At 37.4% G+C, this 21,771-nt stretch overlaps 1 protein-coding gene and 1 pseudogene across 1 annotated transcript; both read right to left on the minus strand.

Annotated features, from left to right (window-relative positions):
- Nucleotides 1–6,673: 6,673 nt before the first annotated feature.
- Nucleotides 6,674–9,085, minus strand: LOC130425760 (trafficking protein particle complex subunit 6b-like). The gene is made up of 5 exons (XM_056752140.1): nt 9,030–9,085; nt 7,434–7,551; nt 7,238–7,321; nt 6,977–7,070; nt 6,674–6,810 (listed from the first exon to the last, which is right to left on the minus strand). The coding sequence occupies exons 1-5, from the start codon at nt 9,083–9,085 to the stop codon at nt 6,779–6,781; spliced, it is 384 nt and encodes a 127-aa protein (XP_056608118.1). The 3' UTR covers nt 6,674–6,778.
- A 2,839-nt stretch (nt 9,086–11,924) lies between these two features.
- On the minus strand, nt 11,925–19,788 carry LOC130425766 (GTPase IMAP family member 8-like; annotated as a pseudogene).
- Between the last annotated feature and the right edge of the window lie 1,983 nt (nt 19,789–21,771).

Raw genomic sequence — 21,771 nt, forward strand, 5'->3', positions numbered from 1 at the left:
GCTCTCCACGTTTATCTCACCTACGCATTGCGCAACACATTCAGTCAGGTGTGCGGCTCAGTTCATCAGTGGTTGTTGAACTCAAGTAAGAAGTATATTTTATTCACTTTAAATGAAGTGATTCTCTTTAATGTAGTTGATGCTGATTCATTAATAAATTAGTTGTTTGAAAAAAAAATTCTGATTAACGATGTATTTTCCATGAATCTGCTATGTTAGCGATTAATACGTTACTTAGCTAGTTAACGTTAGCTTGTTACATAGGACTTCACACACTGCAACTAACACGCCGAAGCCGTTTCGCATTCATTGTTATATTTTAAGCGACCTGGTATGATGTGAACATTAGGGCTGAAACGATTAGTCGACAACGTCGACAATAAAAAATTGTCGACAAATATTCTTGTTTTCGAGTAGTCGTTTGATTACGTGACTTAATTTAAGGGCCTGCAATATCACAATTTGACCGCTACGTTTCTGCAGCGCTAGAGTGTAATGCAGCCTTCCCGAATGCTATCGCAGTAGAAGGACATGCAGTGAGAATTATGTCGGAGTATAAACGAATGTGAACAAGTAAAGTGTGGAAAAGATTTACCAAATTGAAAACGACAAAATGCGGTTGTGTAATGCAAGCAAGGCGGAACTTGCCTTTCACATCAGCACAACCTGCATGCTGGAGTATTTAAAAGGAATCATCCCGGAGAATGAGCAGAAGAGAGGCGAGTGTTCTCAATCTAGACCTAACTAACTAATTTAGCGGTAAATCTTTTTATGAGAGAATGCAATAATAACAGTAATGATAATAACAACAATAATCATATAATTACAGTTATGTTATTATTTGTTTTGCAAAGTAAAAAGCTTTGATCGAGTTTAAAAGTCAAGCCTGTTTTGATTATTATAACACTATTGGGTATTACATGAGCGGTAAATCCTTATAAGAGAGGGAAGTTAAGTGATAGGAGTCTTGTATAAATATTTTTTCATTAACTCTTTCACCGACATGATCGATGATTTATCTCGTCATTTAAAAAAACGGTTCCCCGCCAAACGAGTTATAACCAATAGCATCTGGCTGCAGACGAGATGCACTGTCAGACACATGCACTGTCAGCCGCGCATGCGCACTCGTCACATGCACGCTCTAACGTATTCCACGAAGTGAACTGTAAGATTCTATTAATTTTTTTTAAGGTTACTGCTTTTTAAGAGTACCGTGAATACTGGTGGCTCGGTTCAAGGCCAGGTATTTATTATAATTATAGCTGAAATACATTAATGAGCATCTACACTAGGGATGCACCGATACTACTTTTTCCTTTCCGATCCGATTTCGATATCTGGATTCTGCGTATCGGCCGATTCCGATTCTGATCCGATACTAGCACTGTTTTTCATGATCAAAGTAGACTTGCATATTTTAACTTTTATTGCCAGAGATGAATAGTTAAGCATGTTTACTTTCAAGTACATTTTAAACTATCTGTACTTTATCAGAGTACTTTGGACAAAAAATGCTTTCCTACAGTATGAATCACATCATACTTATTCCACTACAGTCCATAAACAAATTGTTTTTTTTTACTTTAAATCCATGAGTACATTAAAATCTACCATTTTCCTTTCCTTTTACTTAAAAGTATGATTTTTTAAATGTAATTAAGTGCTGTATTAAACTTAAAAATACAAACAAAACAAAAATGTGGTCTCATAAAGCACAGATGCTTACAAAATATTTAACAAATAAATCTCTGTTTATTACACAAAGCTATCACATTATAAAAGTGTCCAAACTCGCTCATGCACATCCTGGACACAAAATGATGCGCTTAATACATTCGCTTCTACGTTATTTAAAGTCATGCGCATTGGACGCAGAATGATGCGCTTAAAGCACCCGCTTCACTCACGAGCATGCCGGATAGAGATGATCCTGTTGTCGCGGGGATCTTTGCTTCCCAAGTTCAAAACAGTTATAACACAAAGAGAATATATATGTTATGTGTTTAAATCATGGAACATTGAGTCCATCCTAAAGTTTAAAGTTATGTATGAATGACGCATAACATAGACCGCTTCCAGTGCTTGAATCTAATAACATTACACTCAGCGAGTACCGTCTCCGGCAAAATGTGTTTTAAACAAAACCACCCTCTATTATCTAGTGATTATTAAGAATATTGAAAACATTGGAACGAGAAACATCCTGACTGTTCCCGGACACACGCATGCTGGATTGAGATCGACAGATTACCGCACCAGCGGAGGTCAGAGTTTTTTAATTATGCTATATTGGTTTATTCCTCGCATAAAGCTATCGAAATACATGACATCGAAAACAGTGCATGACAACGTTTATGGTAATTTCCTGATAGTTAGTCCTTTATGAAGCTTTATAGTAACATCCACGGGTATCGCAACGGATCGGACTAAAGAGAACCCGTCAGTCCGATACCCGATCCAGCAAAAAAGACCCGGATCGGCCTCAATTCCGATCCAGAGTATCGGATCGGTGCATCCCTAATCTACACTAATAATGAAAATACATGACTAAATAAAACCTTTGTTTATATAAAAATAATTGTTCTAATATTCATTTGTTTTAAAATTGCAGGTTAGTTTTGTTGTTTGAAATAAAACATAATTTATTATACAAAGAAACGTGAAGCATTTTAGAAATAATACAAGGGAAGTTGTTCATTTTGTAAAAATAAATCTTGAATAAATCGCATCGTGAGCTGAGTGAATCGTTACATCACTATATTTGATAGATTTCAACGTCATATTAAATAATTTTGAGAAAAACATTAAAAAATAACTATTTAGTGCAGGTCACCTACAACTTTCCTGTGAGTTTTCAAGCAACGCTACAAAATTAATTTAGATAACGTTAGTTCTTCAATAAATTACTGTATGAAGAACATGTATCGTTAATCAAGTATCATAGATGCGATATATCTACCATTGATTATAAGGATTAAGTTAGGTTTCGAAAACTTTATCTTATATATTGAAACGATACTTTACATCTATCTAATACTGTATGAATGAAATCAATATACTTACAACATTCGTCTGATAATGTTAAAGAACGTTTTCGATTATATTTGTCAAATAATTCATAATAACACTTTTACTTCGAGTTAATCTTGTATGAGAATAAATAAATAAATAAATTGAATATTTGATAAATATACTTATAATTGGCCTGTAGGTGCATTTAATTCACACACGTGTCTGACAGTGCGTTTGTTTGAGTGCGCATGCGCGGCTGAGACTGCATGTGTCGGAGTGCGCATGCGCCGCTGACAGTGCATCTGGTCTGAGAGTGCATCTGGTCTGCAGCCAGACCCTCCTCGTTATAACGGCAATAAGTGGTTATACTGTTGTACAGCAGGTGGCGCTGTTACACACATTTCGGGAAAATACAGAATCCTAGAACCTAAGTTTATTTCTTATCGGTTTTTAATGATTGTTCTGAGTGTAATCTGTGCGGAATCTTTGAAAAAAAAAACTAACTGACTCAAAATTATATTTTAATCAAAGTGATGCATTTTTGAAGAAACCTACCCACATCTAAGGAGTGATAAAAAAGATCAAATCAAGTTTGAAGAATACGGTTTCTTCTGTTTAAAAGCAGAGAGTGTGTTCTTTCATTGGGCATATTGTTTGTCCATATATTCTTTACAAAAATGTAGTGTGAGCCATCAAAGTTTGGTTAAAATGTAAAAAACGCTGGTGTAGGCTGGCAACTTTTTTTTTAAAAGGCTGACGGGCAGTGACGTGCACAGGAATTTTGAGGGGCAGTTGCTCTGACCTGAAAAAAGGGCACCCCCCCCAAAAAACTGAAAATAAACTCCCGGGCTATATGAAGGACTGAGAAAAACTCTGATTAATTAATCAATTCGCCTACACAGTGTCATGTCATCTTAATCACAGTACAAAGTCTCTGTCTCATCTGCTGGTTGGCTTTTTCGCAGCCAACCCTGCAGTGATGTGCTACGTTGGCGTTTTACTGCCATGTAAACAAAAAAAAAGATTTTGAGAATAAAGTCGAAATGTTACGAGAATAAAGTCGAAATGTCAAAAAAAAAAAAAAAAAGATTTCGAGAATAAAGTCGAAATGTTACGAGTTTAAAATCGAAATTTTACGAGAATAAACTCGTCGTGAAACGTATTTTGTTTACGTGAATGTTGTATTTTAAGAGTTTAAGTTGTGTTTAAGCACGTCATCTGAACCAGTGAGTTAGTTCGGAAGGCCTTACAAACACCAGCAGTCATTTTTAAAACCTCTTTAGTTCACATTTGTACATTTTTTTTTTTTATAAATCCTTAAGGATTGTGGCTTTTATAAGCTTGATGCAACCAGCTTTTTGTACATTAGGTTATCAAGCATTGTTTTAATATTTCAATGTTTGTATTCTATTTCAATGTTTGCTTCGGTTTATCATATGAATCCATATGCCACAACTCGTTGTGACCCCCTGCTGAAGTCCTTTAACCAAATCCTCCACATCCATTGTTTCTAGAAATTCTGTAAATTTTCTCAAAATATTACGAGTTTATTCTCGTATTACTACGAGTTTATTCTCGTAACATTTCGACTTTATTCTCGAAATCTTTTTTTTTTCGTGGCACTAAAACGCCGTCGTACATTTATGCATTTAACCTTTTTGGATAAAATAATTAATGTGATGCATTACTTCCATCATTCATTGTTCTTGGTAAAACGAAATGTGAGAAACTAACTATCAGCAAAAAAATTGTAGCCTATATCTGTCTTATTATTTAGGCTAAATGTGGCTAAACGTGGCAAACTCAGCCTGGATTTATGAAGATTTTACTTCATTTCAAAAAACTTGATGATGATGATGATCGTTCGTTTGTTATACATCACAAACTCACCTTTTCTGACAACGAGTCGTCTCACCCGACAACCGCGACAATCTCCTTCTAGGACCGCTCATGCAGGCTCAAGTGCCGGTCGCGTGCAGCGCTGCAGCCATGTAAACAGAGTTTGCTCTTCCCCTACTGACTTTCATTTTCGGTGACCGAATATGGAAGTGAATGAGGCTTTGCGTTGTTTTTTTATCTAGACCTACGTGAAATTCTGCATCCATTGTACGATTTTTTTTTTTTTTACCTCGGCAGGGCAACCTGAGTCGAGAAGGGCAATATGGGCAGTTGCCCGGGCAACCTGAGCAACCCCCCTGTGCACGTCCCTGCTGACGGGGATAGAGTTAAACAGAACTGTTTTCATATGAATGCTGCTTAATGCTTGTGTCAAGAGATTCGTTTACATTAAAAAAAAATTGCCTTTAATGTACCTGATTTATTTATTTTTATTTGTATTTAAAAGTTTCTAGAGAGAGAGTATTTGTGTGATTCGAGATGGACAGAATCAGCAAACTTAAAGAGAGTAACCAGTTGGTTCAAGTTCATTAAAGCAAATTTCAAAAGCTCATTACGTAAATTATCTATAACTCAATGTTTTAACTAGTTGCAAAAGCTGAATAATCATTAAAAACGTACTGATTAGTCATTGAAATAATAGTCGATTAATCGATCTAATAATCGGTAGATTAGTCGACTATCAAAATAATCGTTTGTTGCAGCCCTAGTGAACATAAACCGCAACAATTAGCCACCGATCCTGCCATTCAGGTCCCGTCTCACACACAGCCGCGAACATACCGGTTACAGTTTTGTGACATTGGCACTATATCTAGCGTCTACAAAAGGTGCACAGCTTTCATTCAGTTGGAGAGGATCATTTCTCAGCATCTATTGTGTGCAGTATGTGCGCGGCGGATAAGATAAACATTCAGTTTACTGAATCTCGGGCGATTCATCAACGAGTAAAACACAGAATTTAAGTTTGTTTGGGTACACGAACATGAACAATTTTGTTAGCGGAGATTGGGCACTACAGGGGAAAATAACAACCACTCAATAATGTCGATGTACAGTGACTTTGTCAAACAATGTTGCAGTATAAACCAGGATAACATTTTAAAACTGTTTAAAAAAGTGACTCAATGTCAACATGTAGTATCATGGGTAGTTCCTGTCTTCACAACAAAGAAAAATATATATATATATAAATGGAAAAACCTTTATTGTTCACAGTTCAGTTCAGTTATAATATGACTGCAAGTCTGCATGAAACACCTATAAACCTAATGCATATTGTCGCTTAGTGTCGTAGTAAGTACAATTTTGACTGTATTATTTGTGTCCCCTTCAAAAATTGCTCTTGAGAAATTTTATATGTATTGTCCCCCCCTACTATTAAATGAGATTTACGCCCATGGACTAGGACATTTAAAATTGTTATCGCGTTGCTTGTAATTTTTTTAATTGTTTAACTTTTTTGCGTCTACGAATTATCAAGTTAGTATAATAATGTAACGGTCTGTGTATATGTATGATACTAGTTTCAAATATTAATTTTACCCACTGTGAAAAACTTTATTTATATTTCGTAACATTTGTAACATTTAAGAGTAAAAGAAAAAAGAGTCACTAGGATTTCAGATTTTAATGTTATCAGTGCAAAATGAAACAACAAAATACAGTGTGCACAGGGGATGTCTAATAACTGACATAATACAATACAATGAGGCTTGACATCTACATGTCAAAACACTTTTGATGCAGGTAGTTATTAATGCAAATAAAAATCACAGTGTCATCAGCAATTTAAATTAAAGGCAGTTAAAACATGACGAGGCAATAAAACTAAATGTTATGAACAATATGCTCTTTGTGTAGTCAATCACATCTTCTGGACCATCACCTGGAATTTGCCTGAGAACAAACAGGGAGCAAAAGAGAAATTTGAGAATATGGATGGAAACAGGAATAAAGAACCCGTGCATTTACTTAAATAGAAATCGTCCACTATTTTAAAATGTATTTAATGCAAATCCTTTGTTTTAGATTGTGTATTTCTGCACATAAAAATAAAACTTACAGACTGGCATGACAGACACTTCTGCAGTGACTATACTTTTAACACCAATGTTTGAAAGTGCTCCCCGGACCAAGCCGCAGGTGAAGGCCAAAAACTACAGACAAGAGAAATGAAACATAGAGTCACCACACAAAGCAACACAATAAAGCTGGTGGGTGTTTTGCTGCAACCAGGAACACAATTGTGCGAGTATGGGACAGTCATGTGTACAGATTGAGTATAAAACATTCAAATAAAATTGAAGTCGAGGCTGCAACTTGCCTTCGGTGCATGTTCAAGATGCTGTTTGCCTGCAGACAGTTGGGTCAGCAAGCGGAACTTATTATCTTGTAGCACATAAATACCCTACAAACAATTAAAATTGAACTAACGGGATCCCAATAATAATAACTTCAAGCCATTATTGTCATGACATTCATTAAAGTAATTTGGTTTGGTAATACACAATTGTACAAACCTGGTGAATGGTTCTCAGGTTGTCAATTTGCTTCTTAAAAACACTGTTGCAGAAATCTTTGCAGATAAACGTCATGACATTAAGCTCATCTTTGAAACACAGTGTGTTTTTGGTAAACCTGTAAACAGAATAAATGTATATTTAGCTGCACATCTTTTCATGAAGAACTCACAATTTAGACTAATGGACAACTTTCATAACCATATTAACTCATCTACTGCACTATAACTCTATTAACTGCATCTACTCATCTATTGCACTGTAACTTCAATAACTGCATTCAACACCGTTGACATACTCAATAATTTCACTGTGCAGGGACTGAAAAAGAGCCCATCCCAACCCAGTGTTTCGCCAGTGTTTTTGACTGTTCGCTTATTTTTTTTAACAAGAGGTCCTACACGTCTCCTCTACTTCCAGTTTGGTTTGAACCCTAACCCTAATAAAAATCTTAACAAATACAATAGGTTTTTAGCCCTTCGGGCTCGAACCCTAAATATAGCTGCAAGCAGCAATCATCGGGTTCGAGCAGTCTAAGGCGTCTAAGTGGTTGACTAGGCTCGGGAATCGCACCATTACAATCCACGACAGATGTCACTCTCCCACACCAAGAAATATGACGGAACCATTAAAACCATTCGTATTTCCATTGACTTTATTATTTCTTATGGAGCAGTGAGCTTTCAGGTAGACTTTTGAGGTTACTATAATAAACAACCCTATTATGGTCACGTTAATGAAAAAGTTCAACACGTCTTTGATAATTAGTTATCTAGAGAGTCCAGAGAATTGTACTGCAGTGGAAATTTTGAAATTGCTTGAAAGATCTAAAATAAGTATGCAAAAGTACGTCTTTAACATCATCATCGATAACTTGGCAACTGTTTGATCGACTTTAATGGATCATGAGGAAAAATTGTTCCGAATGAGGAGAACTATCATATGATCTCATTAGTTTGTGTAAATGGCAAAAGTCACGTGATACACAATTGTTAAAGCAATGAAATACGCATACATTTTGCCATTTTTATCGTTATAGCGCCACCTAGTGTCCAAATGGCACATTCTTTTGTAGTTGACGTTGGAGTGATGGTCTACACATATGTTCCGAGTCCCATGGTGATATGTTAAGCCCTTCTGGATTTATGGGCATTTTAATTTGATAGGCTCCGCCCATTTTTTATTTTTACGCCCCTAAGTGACCATGAAAAGAAATTTCAACTTTTTTTGGATAATTATTTACCTTCACACAAGTCATCTGCATTGTTTTGGTTCCGATCGATCGAAAAACCAACGACTAGTTCGCGACTGTTGAACTGGACTGTTGCCTATTGTTAGTTAAGATTATTTGACCTTGTTTATTTAATGATTCGTTGACTGATTGCTAAATTGTTAGCGTTTTTTGTTTCGTTTGTACTGAATTTAATTTGCCGTTAGCCGCTCGTTACGGCTTGACATTACAAGTTTGCACTTAAAAGCACCGAGCTAGTTGATCGCTGTTTGATCCGCGGCCCATTCAAGTCGTACAGACTTTGTTTTGCTAATCGAGAAGGCGTGTTCCAGCTGTATTCTGTTCGCGGTAATCTCAACACATACTTAAGCAGTGCCTCTGTGCTGTCGTGGTAAGCGTCAGCGGTAGCGTCAGCCCTCATGGTCAGCCTCCTCGTGTGAAGACCGAAGAGTGTAAAGACCTGCGACTCTACCTGCGACTCCACCGAGCAAGGACACCGGCAAGGCACATCAGTATATTTAACATACCTTTGCTTTCATTTACTTGTCTACTAACATGTGTTTCGAGTTTATTCCTGTACTATACCTTAGACAGCGTTCTCACCCGAGACGCAAGGCACGACGCACACACTCTCAAGCGCGTCCCATTCACATCACCCCTTTTACACCTCTGTCTCTATCTATGGGTCTCTGGAACTGCCAGTCAGCTGTGAACAAGACTGACTTCATCCATGCGTTTGCCGGCCAGTCTGAGATAAACATTCTTGGTCTTACTGAGACTTGGATTCGTCCTGAAGACTTAGCCACACCGGCTGCTCTCTCCACAAACTACTCCTTCTCTCACACTCCCCGCCAAACTGGAAGAGGAGGAGGCACAGGTTTGCTTATCACCAATGATTGGAAATATTCCACACTATCTTTCTCTGCTAGTGTTACCACAGCAAAATGTCTTTCTATACCACCAAGGTAAGCAATGCTTCTAACACTCGACAGCTTTTCAAGACATTTAACTCTCTTCTTTGCACCAATCCTCCCCCGCCCACTTCATCATAGACTGCGGAAGACTTCGCTGTATTTTTCACTGACAAAACATCATCCATTAGCAAACAATTCTCGGTACCTCAGACCTTGGGAAACACCTCCCACACTTCAACCATCCAGCTCTCCTCTTTCACCCCACTTAAGGACACTGAAGGCACCAGGCTTCTCTCCAGCAACCCCACCACCTGTCCCCTTGACCCTATCCCCTCAGATCTCCTTCAGGACATATCCAGCTCGCTCACACCTGCACTCACACACATCATCAACACCTCCCTGCTCACCGGCACTTTTCCATCCACATTCAAACAGGCCCAGGTCACGCCCCTACTGAAGAAGCCAACATTGGACCCTTCTACTCCCGACAGTTACAGACCTGTCTCTCTCCTCCCATTTATAGCAAAAACATTTGAAAGGGCAGCTTTAAACCAGGTGTCTTCCTACCTGTTGCAGAAAAAAAATACTGGATGACAAGCAGTCTGGCTTCAAAACAAACCACTCCACTGAGACGGCACTGCTATCCGTCACAGAAGCACTGCAGCTAACCAAGGCGGAATCTAAATCCTCGGTCCTGATTCTGCTAGACCTATCTGCAGCATTTGACACTGTCAATCACCAGATACTGCTAGCAACCCTGTCATCACTAGGAATCACAGGCTCTACCCTCTGCTGGGTCAAATCCTACCTCTCCTACAGATCCTTCAGGGTATCATGGAGGGGCTCGCTGTCCACGGCTCACCACATGATCACTGGGGTCCCTCAGGGGTCGGTGCTTGGACCGCTGCTTTTTTCCATCTACACGACATCACTGGGACCCATCATACAGGCACATGGCTTCTCATATCACTGTTATGCCGATGACACCCAGATCTACATCTCGTTTCACCCAGACGATACCACTGTAGCAGCTCGCATTACAGTCTGCCTCGAGGACATCTCAGCTTGGATGAAAGACCATCACCTCCAGCTGAACCCCGCCAAGACCGAACTACTCGTGTTTCCGGCACACCCTACGGTCCAACACGATTTCAACATCCATCTTGGCAATACCACGATCACCCATTCCAAAACAGCCAGGAACCTCGGAGTCATATTTGATGAAAAACTGTCCTTCAATGATCACATTGCAAAGACAACACGGTCATGCCGATATGCCTTATTCAACATTAGAAAGATCAGACCCTATCTCACGGAGCATGCGACACAACTCCTTTTCCAGGCCCTGGTAATCTCAAGGTTGGACTACTGCAATGCTCTCCTTGCTGGTCTTCCTGCAAAGGCTATCAAACCACTTCAGCTGGTTCAGAACGAAGCAGCACGCCTCGTCTTCCAACAGCCCAAAAGGGCTCATCTGACCCCTTTTCATCTCTCTCCACTGGCTACTGGTTGAAGCCTGTATCAAATTCAAGTCACTAATGCTTGCCTACAGGACTATCACTGGATCTGCACCGGCTTACTTCCACACTCTCCTGCACTCCTACACCCCTTCAAGATCCTTGCGTTCAGCAAACCAGCGGCGTCTTGTATTGCCTTCCCATAAGGGCAGTAAATCGCTCTCCCGCTCTTTCTCATTCACAACTCCTTCCTGGTGGAACATTCTTCCTAACTCTGTCCGTTCAACCACATCTCTCACAACATTTAAAAAACTACTTAAAACCCATCTCTTCTCTGAATACTTGACAAACAAATGAAAAAAAAAGAAAAAAAAAACACACTAACCCTTTCTCTCAACAGGTAGTGGTCTAGCTTTTGTTGAAACCAGTAACTTTTTATTGGCACCTCATGTATTATGGCTCCTTTATGAACTATCGCTTATTGCTCCTAAACTCTTTGTGAGACGCTTTGGATAAAAGCGTCTGCTAAATGTAAATGAGTCAATGGCACCCGTCCCTTCAGGTGTTATAGAATGACACAGTGTGATTTATTTTTCAATTTTTTAATCTTTTGTTCCAGCTTTTCCACGTCTATATTCTCTTCCTTATTTATGAGTTTATAGAAGTCCTCCAGCAACTCGTGTTGTATCTGATGTTCTTCCAGTATCTCTATGAGTTCTTTAACATTTTTCTCTTTTCTCTCTATGAACTCATTCATTTCTTCAGCTTGTTTTCTTGCTTCATCTTCATGTTTCTTCTTCATGTCTTTTATTCTCCGCTCATGTTCCTCCATCATGTCTTCTTTCTCTTCATCTTCTTTTTTTTTCTCTTTCTCTCCTCTTCTCTTCTCTCATGATCTTCTCGTTGTTTTCTCTCCCACGTCTCTGTTCTCGCTCTCTCCTGCTGGTCATAATGTTTCATCATTTCAGATTCTTAGCGTTATATTCTCTCTCTTTCTCTTCTTTCTCTCGTTTCAGTTTCTCTTTCTCTTCATCTCTCTGTCGTCTCTCTTCTTCTCTCTCTTTATCAATTGTCTTTCTCATTTTCTCCACTTCTTCTTGTTTTTCTCTCAGATGTTTTTCATGGTCCTCTCTTTTTTTTCTTTCATCTTCCTTTCGTTCTCTCATCTGTTGTTTCTTGTCTTCCTCCCATTCTCTCTGTTGTTGTTTAATTACATCTTGAGTCTCTTTTCTGCCATTTTCAGCTTCTTTTATTCTTCTCCTCCATTCTTCTCTCTCTTCTTCTTCACATCTCTTTTTTCCCTCAGATTCTCTCTTTCTAATCTCTTCTTCTTGTCTCTGTTGTAACTGTGTTATAATCTGTTCTTGTTCATATTTCATCTTCTCTTCATCTTGTCTGTATTTCTCTTCTCTCTTTCCATCCTCTTCTTCTCTCTCTCTCTGTTGTTGTTCATAAAGAGATCTCTGATGTTTAGTCTCTCTCTTCATCTCTTCTATCTTCTGATCATATTCAGCTCTTTGTTGTTTTTCTTCCTCAAACTGTTTGTTTTTCTTTCTCTCGTTTCAGTTGCTCTAATTTCTCTTTCTCCTTAAACTCTTTTCTCAAAGTTTCTGCTTTCTCTCTGAAGTTTTTCTCCATTTTAATTCTTTCCTAATCTGCTCTTTTCTTCTCTTCTTCTAATCTCTTCCTCATTTTCTCATTCTCCATCTCATGTTTGGCTGTTAATTCCTCTCTTTGATTCTGAATTTCTCTCTCTTTCTCTTTCAGTATTTCCTCCATTCTCTTTTTTACATGCTGTTAGTGAAATATCCACTGTGATTTGTTGTTTTCATCTCTTCTATCATGTTCATCAGTCGAGTCACTTGACTTCTGTCTTGTTTTTCTCTGTTATTAAACATCAGGAATCTGTTTCCACAGTCTCTGATCAGTTTGTTCAGTTCTGCAGATTTCCTTTTCTCCATAAAGTCTTCTATAGATTCACCCTGAAGATCATCTCCTCTAGTGAAGAGAACAATACTAAACTGTGCAGCTTTAGGACCAAATATCTTCTTTATCAGATCTATAGTGTGTGACTCCTCTTGAGTGAATCTTTCTAATCTCATCACAATGATGAAGGCATGAGGTCCAGGTTATGATAGTGACACACATTTCATTATTTCTTCCATCACTTGTTCATTTGTCAGTGTTGTGTCAAACAGTCCTGGATTATCAACAACAGATACCGATACACCATCAACTTCACAAACTCTTTTCTCACAAAAACTCGTCACCGATTCTGTGCTTAAATGGCTTTTAAACTCTTCTCGTCGAAGAATTGTGTTTCCTGTTATGCTCTTTCCACTTCCTGTCCTTCCAATCAGCACAATTCTCAAACCTTTCAGATCCTCCTGTTCACCTTCAGCACCTGGAAAGTTAGTATCAAGTTAGTATTAAAGCAGAGTTTGAGACTGTCGTTACATGAAAATATTCAATATATAAGAAATTTACTCACCCTCTGACTGAATCTTCGCTTGTAACTGCTTGATTTTGTCCTCCTTTCTCTTCAGTTCTTCTTCATATTTATCTTCTGTTTCTCGTCTGACTCTCATCTCTTGAGCTCTGATGTACATCTTAAGTGAATATAGTTCAGTCTTCATGTTCTCTATATTCTCCAGTAGATCTGGAATCTGGTTGGATTTGTAATCTTCCTTTAACCCCAGGACTTTGTATCTCTCACCATAGAGACTGATTGATCTCTGATTTTCAGCATTTGAATTTGCAGAATTTCCATCACCAGTTACATCAGTTACAACTACCATGAAGTGCTCTCTTGACTGAAACCTTTTTTATATTTCTTCAATTTCTTTTTTGTCTTCATCAGTCAATGATTCAGAAGGAATAATGAGGAGAAACACATGAACTCCAGGATCACAAAGAGACACACAACAGATAGTTTCACACATGACCAGTTCCTTTGAGAATTGAGATAAAGCTGGAAGCTCCACAACATTGACCAGACGTCCATGTATCTCCACCTCTCTGCACATTTGACTTCTGCTCTCCTGTGACATGGAAGGTATTTTCTTTTGTCCTCTTATCAGATTTGATACATATGATGTTCTCTCTGGTCCACACAGCACCAAGTTAAGATTTGGTCTCTTTTTTCCTGTCAATAAAAAAACATTAAATTTTAAAGGTATTTTACATCTTTCTTTAGCATTAGCATTACTTCATGTTATGACAAAACACACAGTCATGACCTAGTAGTTTGACAGATGCTTTTACCTGAACTAACCTATAATGCATTCAAACAATATATTTAATCAGTATGTGTTCAGTGGGAACCCATGACCTTGGTGTTGCTAGAGCAAAGCTGAAACTGTTGTGTCATTTCTGTAGGCCAGTGTGTCATGACTTGTAGTGAAAACAGAGGGTCGGAGACTCAATTGCTGGAAATCTGTTTATTTGGTACAGTCCACAAAGAAAGAAGAGGAGAATCTAGGAATGTGTCCCTTCGTGAGTGCGTGGGGAGAAGCCTCTTCCCACCGGCACTCACGGTAAGAATCTGAGAATAATCCGAACTGGATCTCTTGGGTCCTCCAGGAGCGAACGCTCAGCTGGGAGGAGTCTCGACCCGCCGGATGAATCCAGACGTGCCTGACGTACTTTAGTGGACAGGTGCTGATAGTGGGAAGAACGGAGATCCGGAGCCCCAGAGAACACTAGGAGGTATAGGTAGAATTAATAACGAGACAAAAACACTGGAGCTGTGACGAATCCGAGAAGCGGAACTATAGAATAACTATGATAATCTACAAGACTTTAACAGTGCTAGACACGCTAGACTGAGGCAGTCAGAACTGGCATAAAACACGCAACGGTCTGACGCTGGACGAGAGCACAAGAGAGATTTAAATGGAGGGGAACTATCAGCGGAAAATAATAATAAGACAGTAAATAATGAGAAACCAGGGGAGAAGACTAATGGGGACAAGCTACAGGAGTGTGGGTGATGAGGTGATGGAAACCCGGTGAGGGACAAGCCTGATGAGGAGACACAGGGGGAGGGGCCAGTTACGTAGACACCAAACACGTGGAGGATGATAGAACAATTCTCCACGAAAAGACAAAACACACAGAAGACCATGACAAAAGACTGGGATCCTGACAAATATTATTGTTACAAAAATCTCTGTAAGTGTTTTTGTATTTCAATCCATAGGAAGACCAGTGGGATAGTCCTATTGCACGAGAGCTGCATGACGTCATTGGGTGTCCGGATATAAATGGGCGTTGACGCAGAAATGGCAGCTCTCTCTCTCGGTCTCTCATTCCATGACCATTGCTCTCGCTGGCATCTCTCCCAGCGCCTCTTTGGATTAGTTTTCGTTTCGTTTGTTTTGTTATGCTTGGATTTCCTTAATACTGTTGTTTTCCTTGTGTGGTTAGTAGCAGCCGGTAGCACATTTTATTTTTACTTCACGTTTGTTATTTAGTAAGAGCTGAAGCTAAGGAAGCAGTTGCCCGGAAGACTAATCTGTTTTATATTACTTTGTCGGAAGCCAGGTAAGAACTTTCCTACGAGGCAGATGTAGTCAGGGTTTCTGTTTTCTTAGTGTCCTATCCGTTGTCTACTATTTTCTTTTCTTGTTAATGATTTATTCGATTTTGAGTTATTATTATTTGTGAAATCATATTATTATTATTGTTGAATCCCAAGATAATTTTATACCAACCTTTACATTTCAGACCCCCCACTTCAGCAGGGAAAACGGTCCAGATCACAGAGAATATTTTTCAAGCAAATTCATCTCCCCTGACATGTTGATGTGCTTTACAAACTAAAGAAAATAAATGCAAATAAAAAAGATTTTGAAAATTAAATTCATCCAGTTATTTAATTGAACAGAATCAACACTGAACTGAGCTAAGACTATTGGACTTAACAGGGCCGTTGAATGCTTGAATATGAATGGTAGATGGGTCAGTTTATTTTTACCTCTGGCTGTCTCTCTTCTCCTCACTCCAACGGTCTTCTCTTTTCTCTTTCACTTACATTAGTTTTATTGATATGACACATATAGACCTAGGATAGCATTTACATTTTTGAGTGAACTATTCCTTCAACTATTTGAAGTACTGGGCAATTGAAAGCTTGTGATGTTCTTTGGCAGATTCTTGTATCTTATTAAAAACTAAATAAATTAGGAGAATAGAAAATATGAAAATAAATGAGTCTAAATATGCAAACTATAATTTACTGTGAAAATACGAAATTTCTTACATTAAAAAATTGTCCTACCATATCACCGCTGCCTGGTCTTGTGGATTCCTGCTGGGATCCAACGATTATGTCCTGGGTACAAGAAAAAACATGAACGAACCGTTGATTATGATTTTATGTCTTTCTTTCAGTTACATTTTTAGGCATATTTTTGCTCCAGAGTAAAAGTAAAATAAAATGTAATAAAACAAAACAACTAATCAACAACTAATGATAACTAATCAGCAAGTAATAAAATAGACACAAATCATCATGAACAATTGTAAATGTAATAAACCAAATCACTCTTTTGAAACCAAATTACGAAAAAACAAACATAAGTGTTAGAAAGCAACAGTCTACTGCGAAGTCACATGAAAAGTCATTTTGTGTCCTAATAAACCAAATCATGTCCTCATAACCCATGAGAAACACAAACACGTTATAAAGCAAAGGTCTACTGTAAGTCCCATTTAGTAGCAATAAGAGAACTCAATTTACTTTGAAGCTCATTCGGTTAAAAAAATGAGAAAACTATAAACAAGCCTTTGTAGGAGACGTGATGTCACATGCCGTCATGGCTGGAGTGACGGGCTCATGAAGGTGCTGTAAGACTAACAAAGAGAAAGAAGGAATAATGAGACGTTCAGCTGTGTAGTCCAAGCCTTAATAATTCTTCTGAAACCAAATTATGAGAAGACATACACAAGTGTTATAAAGCAACAACCAACTGCTAAGTCACATGAAAAGTCATTTTGTGTCCTCATGAACCAAATAATATCCTCATAACCCATGAGAAAACACACACAAGTGTTATAAAGCAAAAGTATACTGCAAAGTCCCATTTAGTAGCAGTAAGAGAACTCAATTTAGTTTGACACTTATTCAGTGCAAAAAATGACAAAACTATAAACAAACCTTTGTAGGAGACGTGATGTCACATGCTGTCATGGCTGGAGCGACGGTCTCCACAGACAGAGGCAAAGCTGAAGTATTAAGATTATATTAGTAAATGACTTTTTTCAAATTAAAATATACTCTACCTTGTAATGTTCCTGTCCATGGCAAGAACGCCATGGCAAGTTATGTCCTCCATAATTGTATGATATTTCTTCACCTGCATCGATGTCCTTGATTGCAAACAAACATAGATGTGGCTTTCCATCAACATCTAGAATTTTCCTCATTTTTGCATTTGGCCTCTCATCATCTTTAACAAGTCGACCGAGTGAGCCACTATAATAAGAGGCATCAATGCTATAGGGAAAAAACATTGATAACTGAGTGTTGAGTTGGTTTCAGGGTTAAGAAATACGTTTAAAAAAATGCATCATGATACAGAAGTGTTAACATACAGTTAAATTCAGGCTACTTACCAGTAGTTATGGCCTAGGCGGTCGGTCCATATTTTGAGCAACACAAAAAAATGCACTATGCAAACTTAAACAGCTGTAACTATTGAATGTTTTGAAGTAGAGACATATGGTTGGTCTCTTTGAAAAAAGACACTTGGAGGATTATTGTAGACGTTAAAAAATAAAACTATAATTATGTGTCTGAAAGGTATTGGATTTTAAATCTATTGTTATGAAAATGTGGTGTAATATTAATTTAATTTTATGAAATATAAATATGTGCCCTGCGATGGGTTGGCACTCCATCCAGGGTGTATCCTGCCTTGATGCCCGATGACTCCTGAGATAGGCGCAGGCTCCCCGTGACCCGAGGTAGTTCGGATAAGCGGTAGAAAATGGATGGATGGAAATATAAATATCAAAAAAAAATTGGGCTAAAAAATTATAAAAAGTAAAAGCCATAGGTCTAAACAAGTAGTCTTCAGCTTGATATCTGCTGTCATCTGGTTTCTGTAAGTATTTTAGGTGAAATATGACAAATGGCCACTAGGAGACACCCTATCTATAGGATGATTCCCAAAGGTCACTAGGTTGCTTGAAATGACATCTGACTCCACAGACCAAACACGAACACACACACAGTTTTACTTTTTCCAAACTTTATATTATATAAAAAAATATAATATTTAAAAATATTTTCACTTTTTGATGCAAATTTTAATTAAAACGTGAATGAAAACAAAAATATAAAAAAACAGTTTTTATGTGCCCTTTTTTCATACACAATAATTTAATTTGTCAAACACTGCTTATATTGAGGTAAACACAGGCGTCCCGTATTCGGGACAGCAACAGAAAGAAGGTTAAAATCCTATTCAAATTGCATTTCTGGAAATCATTTTCATTCCGAAAAAGATAGATTGAGTTTCTTTTGGCTAATGTTACGTTCTTGCTCCACGTGAAACAACACATTTAAACGTAAGCATGTCAGATGCATATACTGTTGTCTGTCTGCTGGAGGAGATAGGATTACTGAATTGAGCCACGTATTCCAGCCTCATACTCTTCAGTATTAGTATTACTCTTCAGCAGCAGGTTAATTTGACATAGTAATCCAGCGTATCGGCTACACGTCATAATGTTTTTAGAAAAATGTACATTGTTCAACTATATGCAGCGTTGCTCTTACTGATCAGCGTATGACTTCACCATATTACGAGAGCGACAAAGCAGTGTGCTGTGGAATCGTTCTCACGGTACTGAAGTGTCATACACAGTTCGGTTTGCACAGCAGAGCATAAAGTTTAACTTTCCCTTGTCAATATAATGCCATTGTCAAAGAAACCAAATCAGATACTGCAAAAAAACGAGACACTGGATCTGAACAATTGCTGTACACAGTTTGGACAATCAATCATTTAAATTAGATTCAAACTTCTATGCACAAAATCTGATTTGGGGTGACAGTCTGAACAAAGCCTAAATTTTACAGAAGGTAGTGCAAAGTAACTATAAATGGGGTCAGTTTCATTTGTGAACAGTCAATGCATTAACTAACATGAAATAACTATAATTTTACAATATTCAATAACAATTGATAATAAATGATTGTTGTTTCTAATGGTAATTTCATAAAATGTTCATATCGATGTTGGTTCACAGTACTAATGTTAATAAATACAACTTTTGATCTAAACATTCTGTTAGTAAATGCTGAAATTAAGACTAATACAGACTAATAAAAATGCTGTAGAAGAATTGTTCATGTTAACCAATGTGGTTAGCTATTAAAAAATGTACATTGATTATAAAGTGTTACCAAAATGACATTTAAGAAGCATTTGACCCGTAAGTGTAACTATTATTATCCTCTCAAAGATGCCATACACCATGTGAAAAATTGGGAAAGGCAAAGACATAACAGAGCGATACATTAATCCCACCAAAGGTTTTTGTAAACCTTATCTTCATTAATGAAATTCTACTAAAATTCTTAAAAAATATGGTAGAATTTAACTAATCAATATAAGGTTTACAAAAAAACACTTACCTTTGGTAGGATTAATGTATCGCTCTGTTTTTATGTCTTTGTCTTTCCCCATTTTCACATGGTGTATGGCATCTTTGACAGGATTTAATCCTCTGCTACGACTCATCATTCGACTCACTACAAAATACAATGCAAAGTCAATCTTTATAAACAGTATTATATTAATAACATGCTTAAGTTGTTTGGTGTTTGAAATGCACTCCCTTTTAAACTCGTAGTTATTGAATGTTGAACTATTTTATCATTACAATTACATACACCGCTCTACAAAATATACTACTTTATAAATCCCATATCAACAAGTTTAACTTTACATGAATAGACACGAAATAGCTTTTCATTATATCACATAAGCGATGTATAATTGCATGAATCAAATAATACATTTTTCACTCTTAAACTGACCAACGTGTGTGAATCGAGGTCGCCAGGGGAGCGAGCAGCATCCACGTGTTAGAGAACACAATAACCAGCACTAACCAGCTAAACCTTCAAGCTCTCCCGTTAGGATTATTTTCAATCACGCGACAAGGTGACATTTTGTGGACGTTATGCTTATTCTCTATACTGTGTTATGTTTGAACTTCGATATATAATAAAATAAAAGTAGCCTATATCGTATGAGTTTTTAGACGATGTGTCGTGCTCCGCACAAGGCAACGACACCACTTTTCCTTACATTTCTGAATAATTACCTTCATCTTTCTTAATAATTACATTCGATATCAACTTACTTTTTTACATCACCTTTATGTAACATTAGAAGTTGATTCTAGAAGCTGCAGCATCTGAAGCTGCAGCTTCTCATAGGGCATCAGTACAGTTTTATCTTACATTAAAACAAATCACATTAAATAAATATTTGACAACTGAAATTAACGTCGACAAATGGCGCCAGTTGTGCCCTTACTAAATCGAAATACCAACAAGGACAGGAGAAGGTCGACTTAAGTCGATTAAAATAAGACGACACTGTTTTTCGTCCATTAAGGGGATAAGCCACGAATTTCAAACATGTGAAATTATAAGATATTAAGGACTTACTTCTCTTCGAAGACTCCGTTTTTCACTCAAGTGCGGCTACTCTTCATTTGGCCAACCTACGCGCGAACGGATAAAATCTTCCCGCTAACGCTAATGGCGCCAGGTGTATAACTTTGTAATACCAAATCCTTCCAATGTTTTAAATTTACGCAGACACATCATGGTTTAAACTTTAAAGCGACCATAATTATAAAGCTACTAAAAATGTAGGTAGCGTAATAAAATTAAAATAGTAAAACCAATCAATAAATTACTGCATTTAGTAATCATGCACACATTAATAACAATTTTATTAAATATTTGTTAATAATTATGAAAATTTAAATTTCCAGAATTAAGAGACCACAAAAATGGCCTCATAAACCAATTGGTCTCATAATACTGGTATGTAAATATGAAAATTGGTTTCATAAACCACATATGCCAACAAACACACACACACACACATGTTGCTTTTAAGCAATTCATACGATCAATCAGTGACTCAAATGAGTTTTGTACTCATGTATACAATGTTGAGCTGTGGTCATAGTTAATTCATTGGTTTTATGGGTATTAATGGTGATAACGGGCCACGATGTTCAGAGTAAAACAAATAACTTTATCCTTGAATTGATAAGGCTAATAAAAACTGTGTGATATAATAAACAGAGTAACATTCATACAAACTCAAATTATGCTGATGGTTCAGTGTAGCATTACATGAGACTGAAGAGTAATAAAATGTAAGAGTATTTCTAAAGTAAAAGTCAATTTAAATGGATAGTTCAACCAAAAGAAAAATTCTGCGGTCATTTAATCCCCCGAATGTCCTATACAGAACACAAAAGATATTTTGAAGAATGTTGACAACGAAACAACAATGAACTCCACTGATAGGCATTGTGTGAACACAAAACCTTTGAGATGTTTGTCAAAATATCTTTCTATGTTTCACTGTAGAAAAGAGTCACATACAGATTTACAACCAAATGAGAGAGAATAAATTAAACCAGATTTTATTTAATAACTACAATTTATTTTCCGGTGAACTGTCACATGATGA

This window comes from Triplophysa dalaica, chromosome 7 (assembly GCF_015846415.1).
Source record: "Triplophysa dalaica isolate WHDGS20190420 chromosome 7, ASM1584641v1, whole genome shotgun sequence".
In the NCBI taxonomy this organism is placed as follows: domain Eukaryota; kingdom Metazoa; phylum Chordata; class Actinopteri; order Cypriniformes; family Nemacheilidae; genus Triplophysa; species Triplophysa dalaica.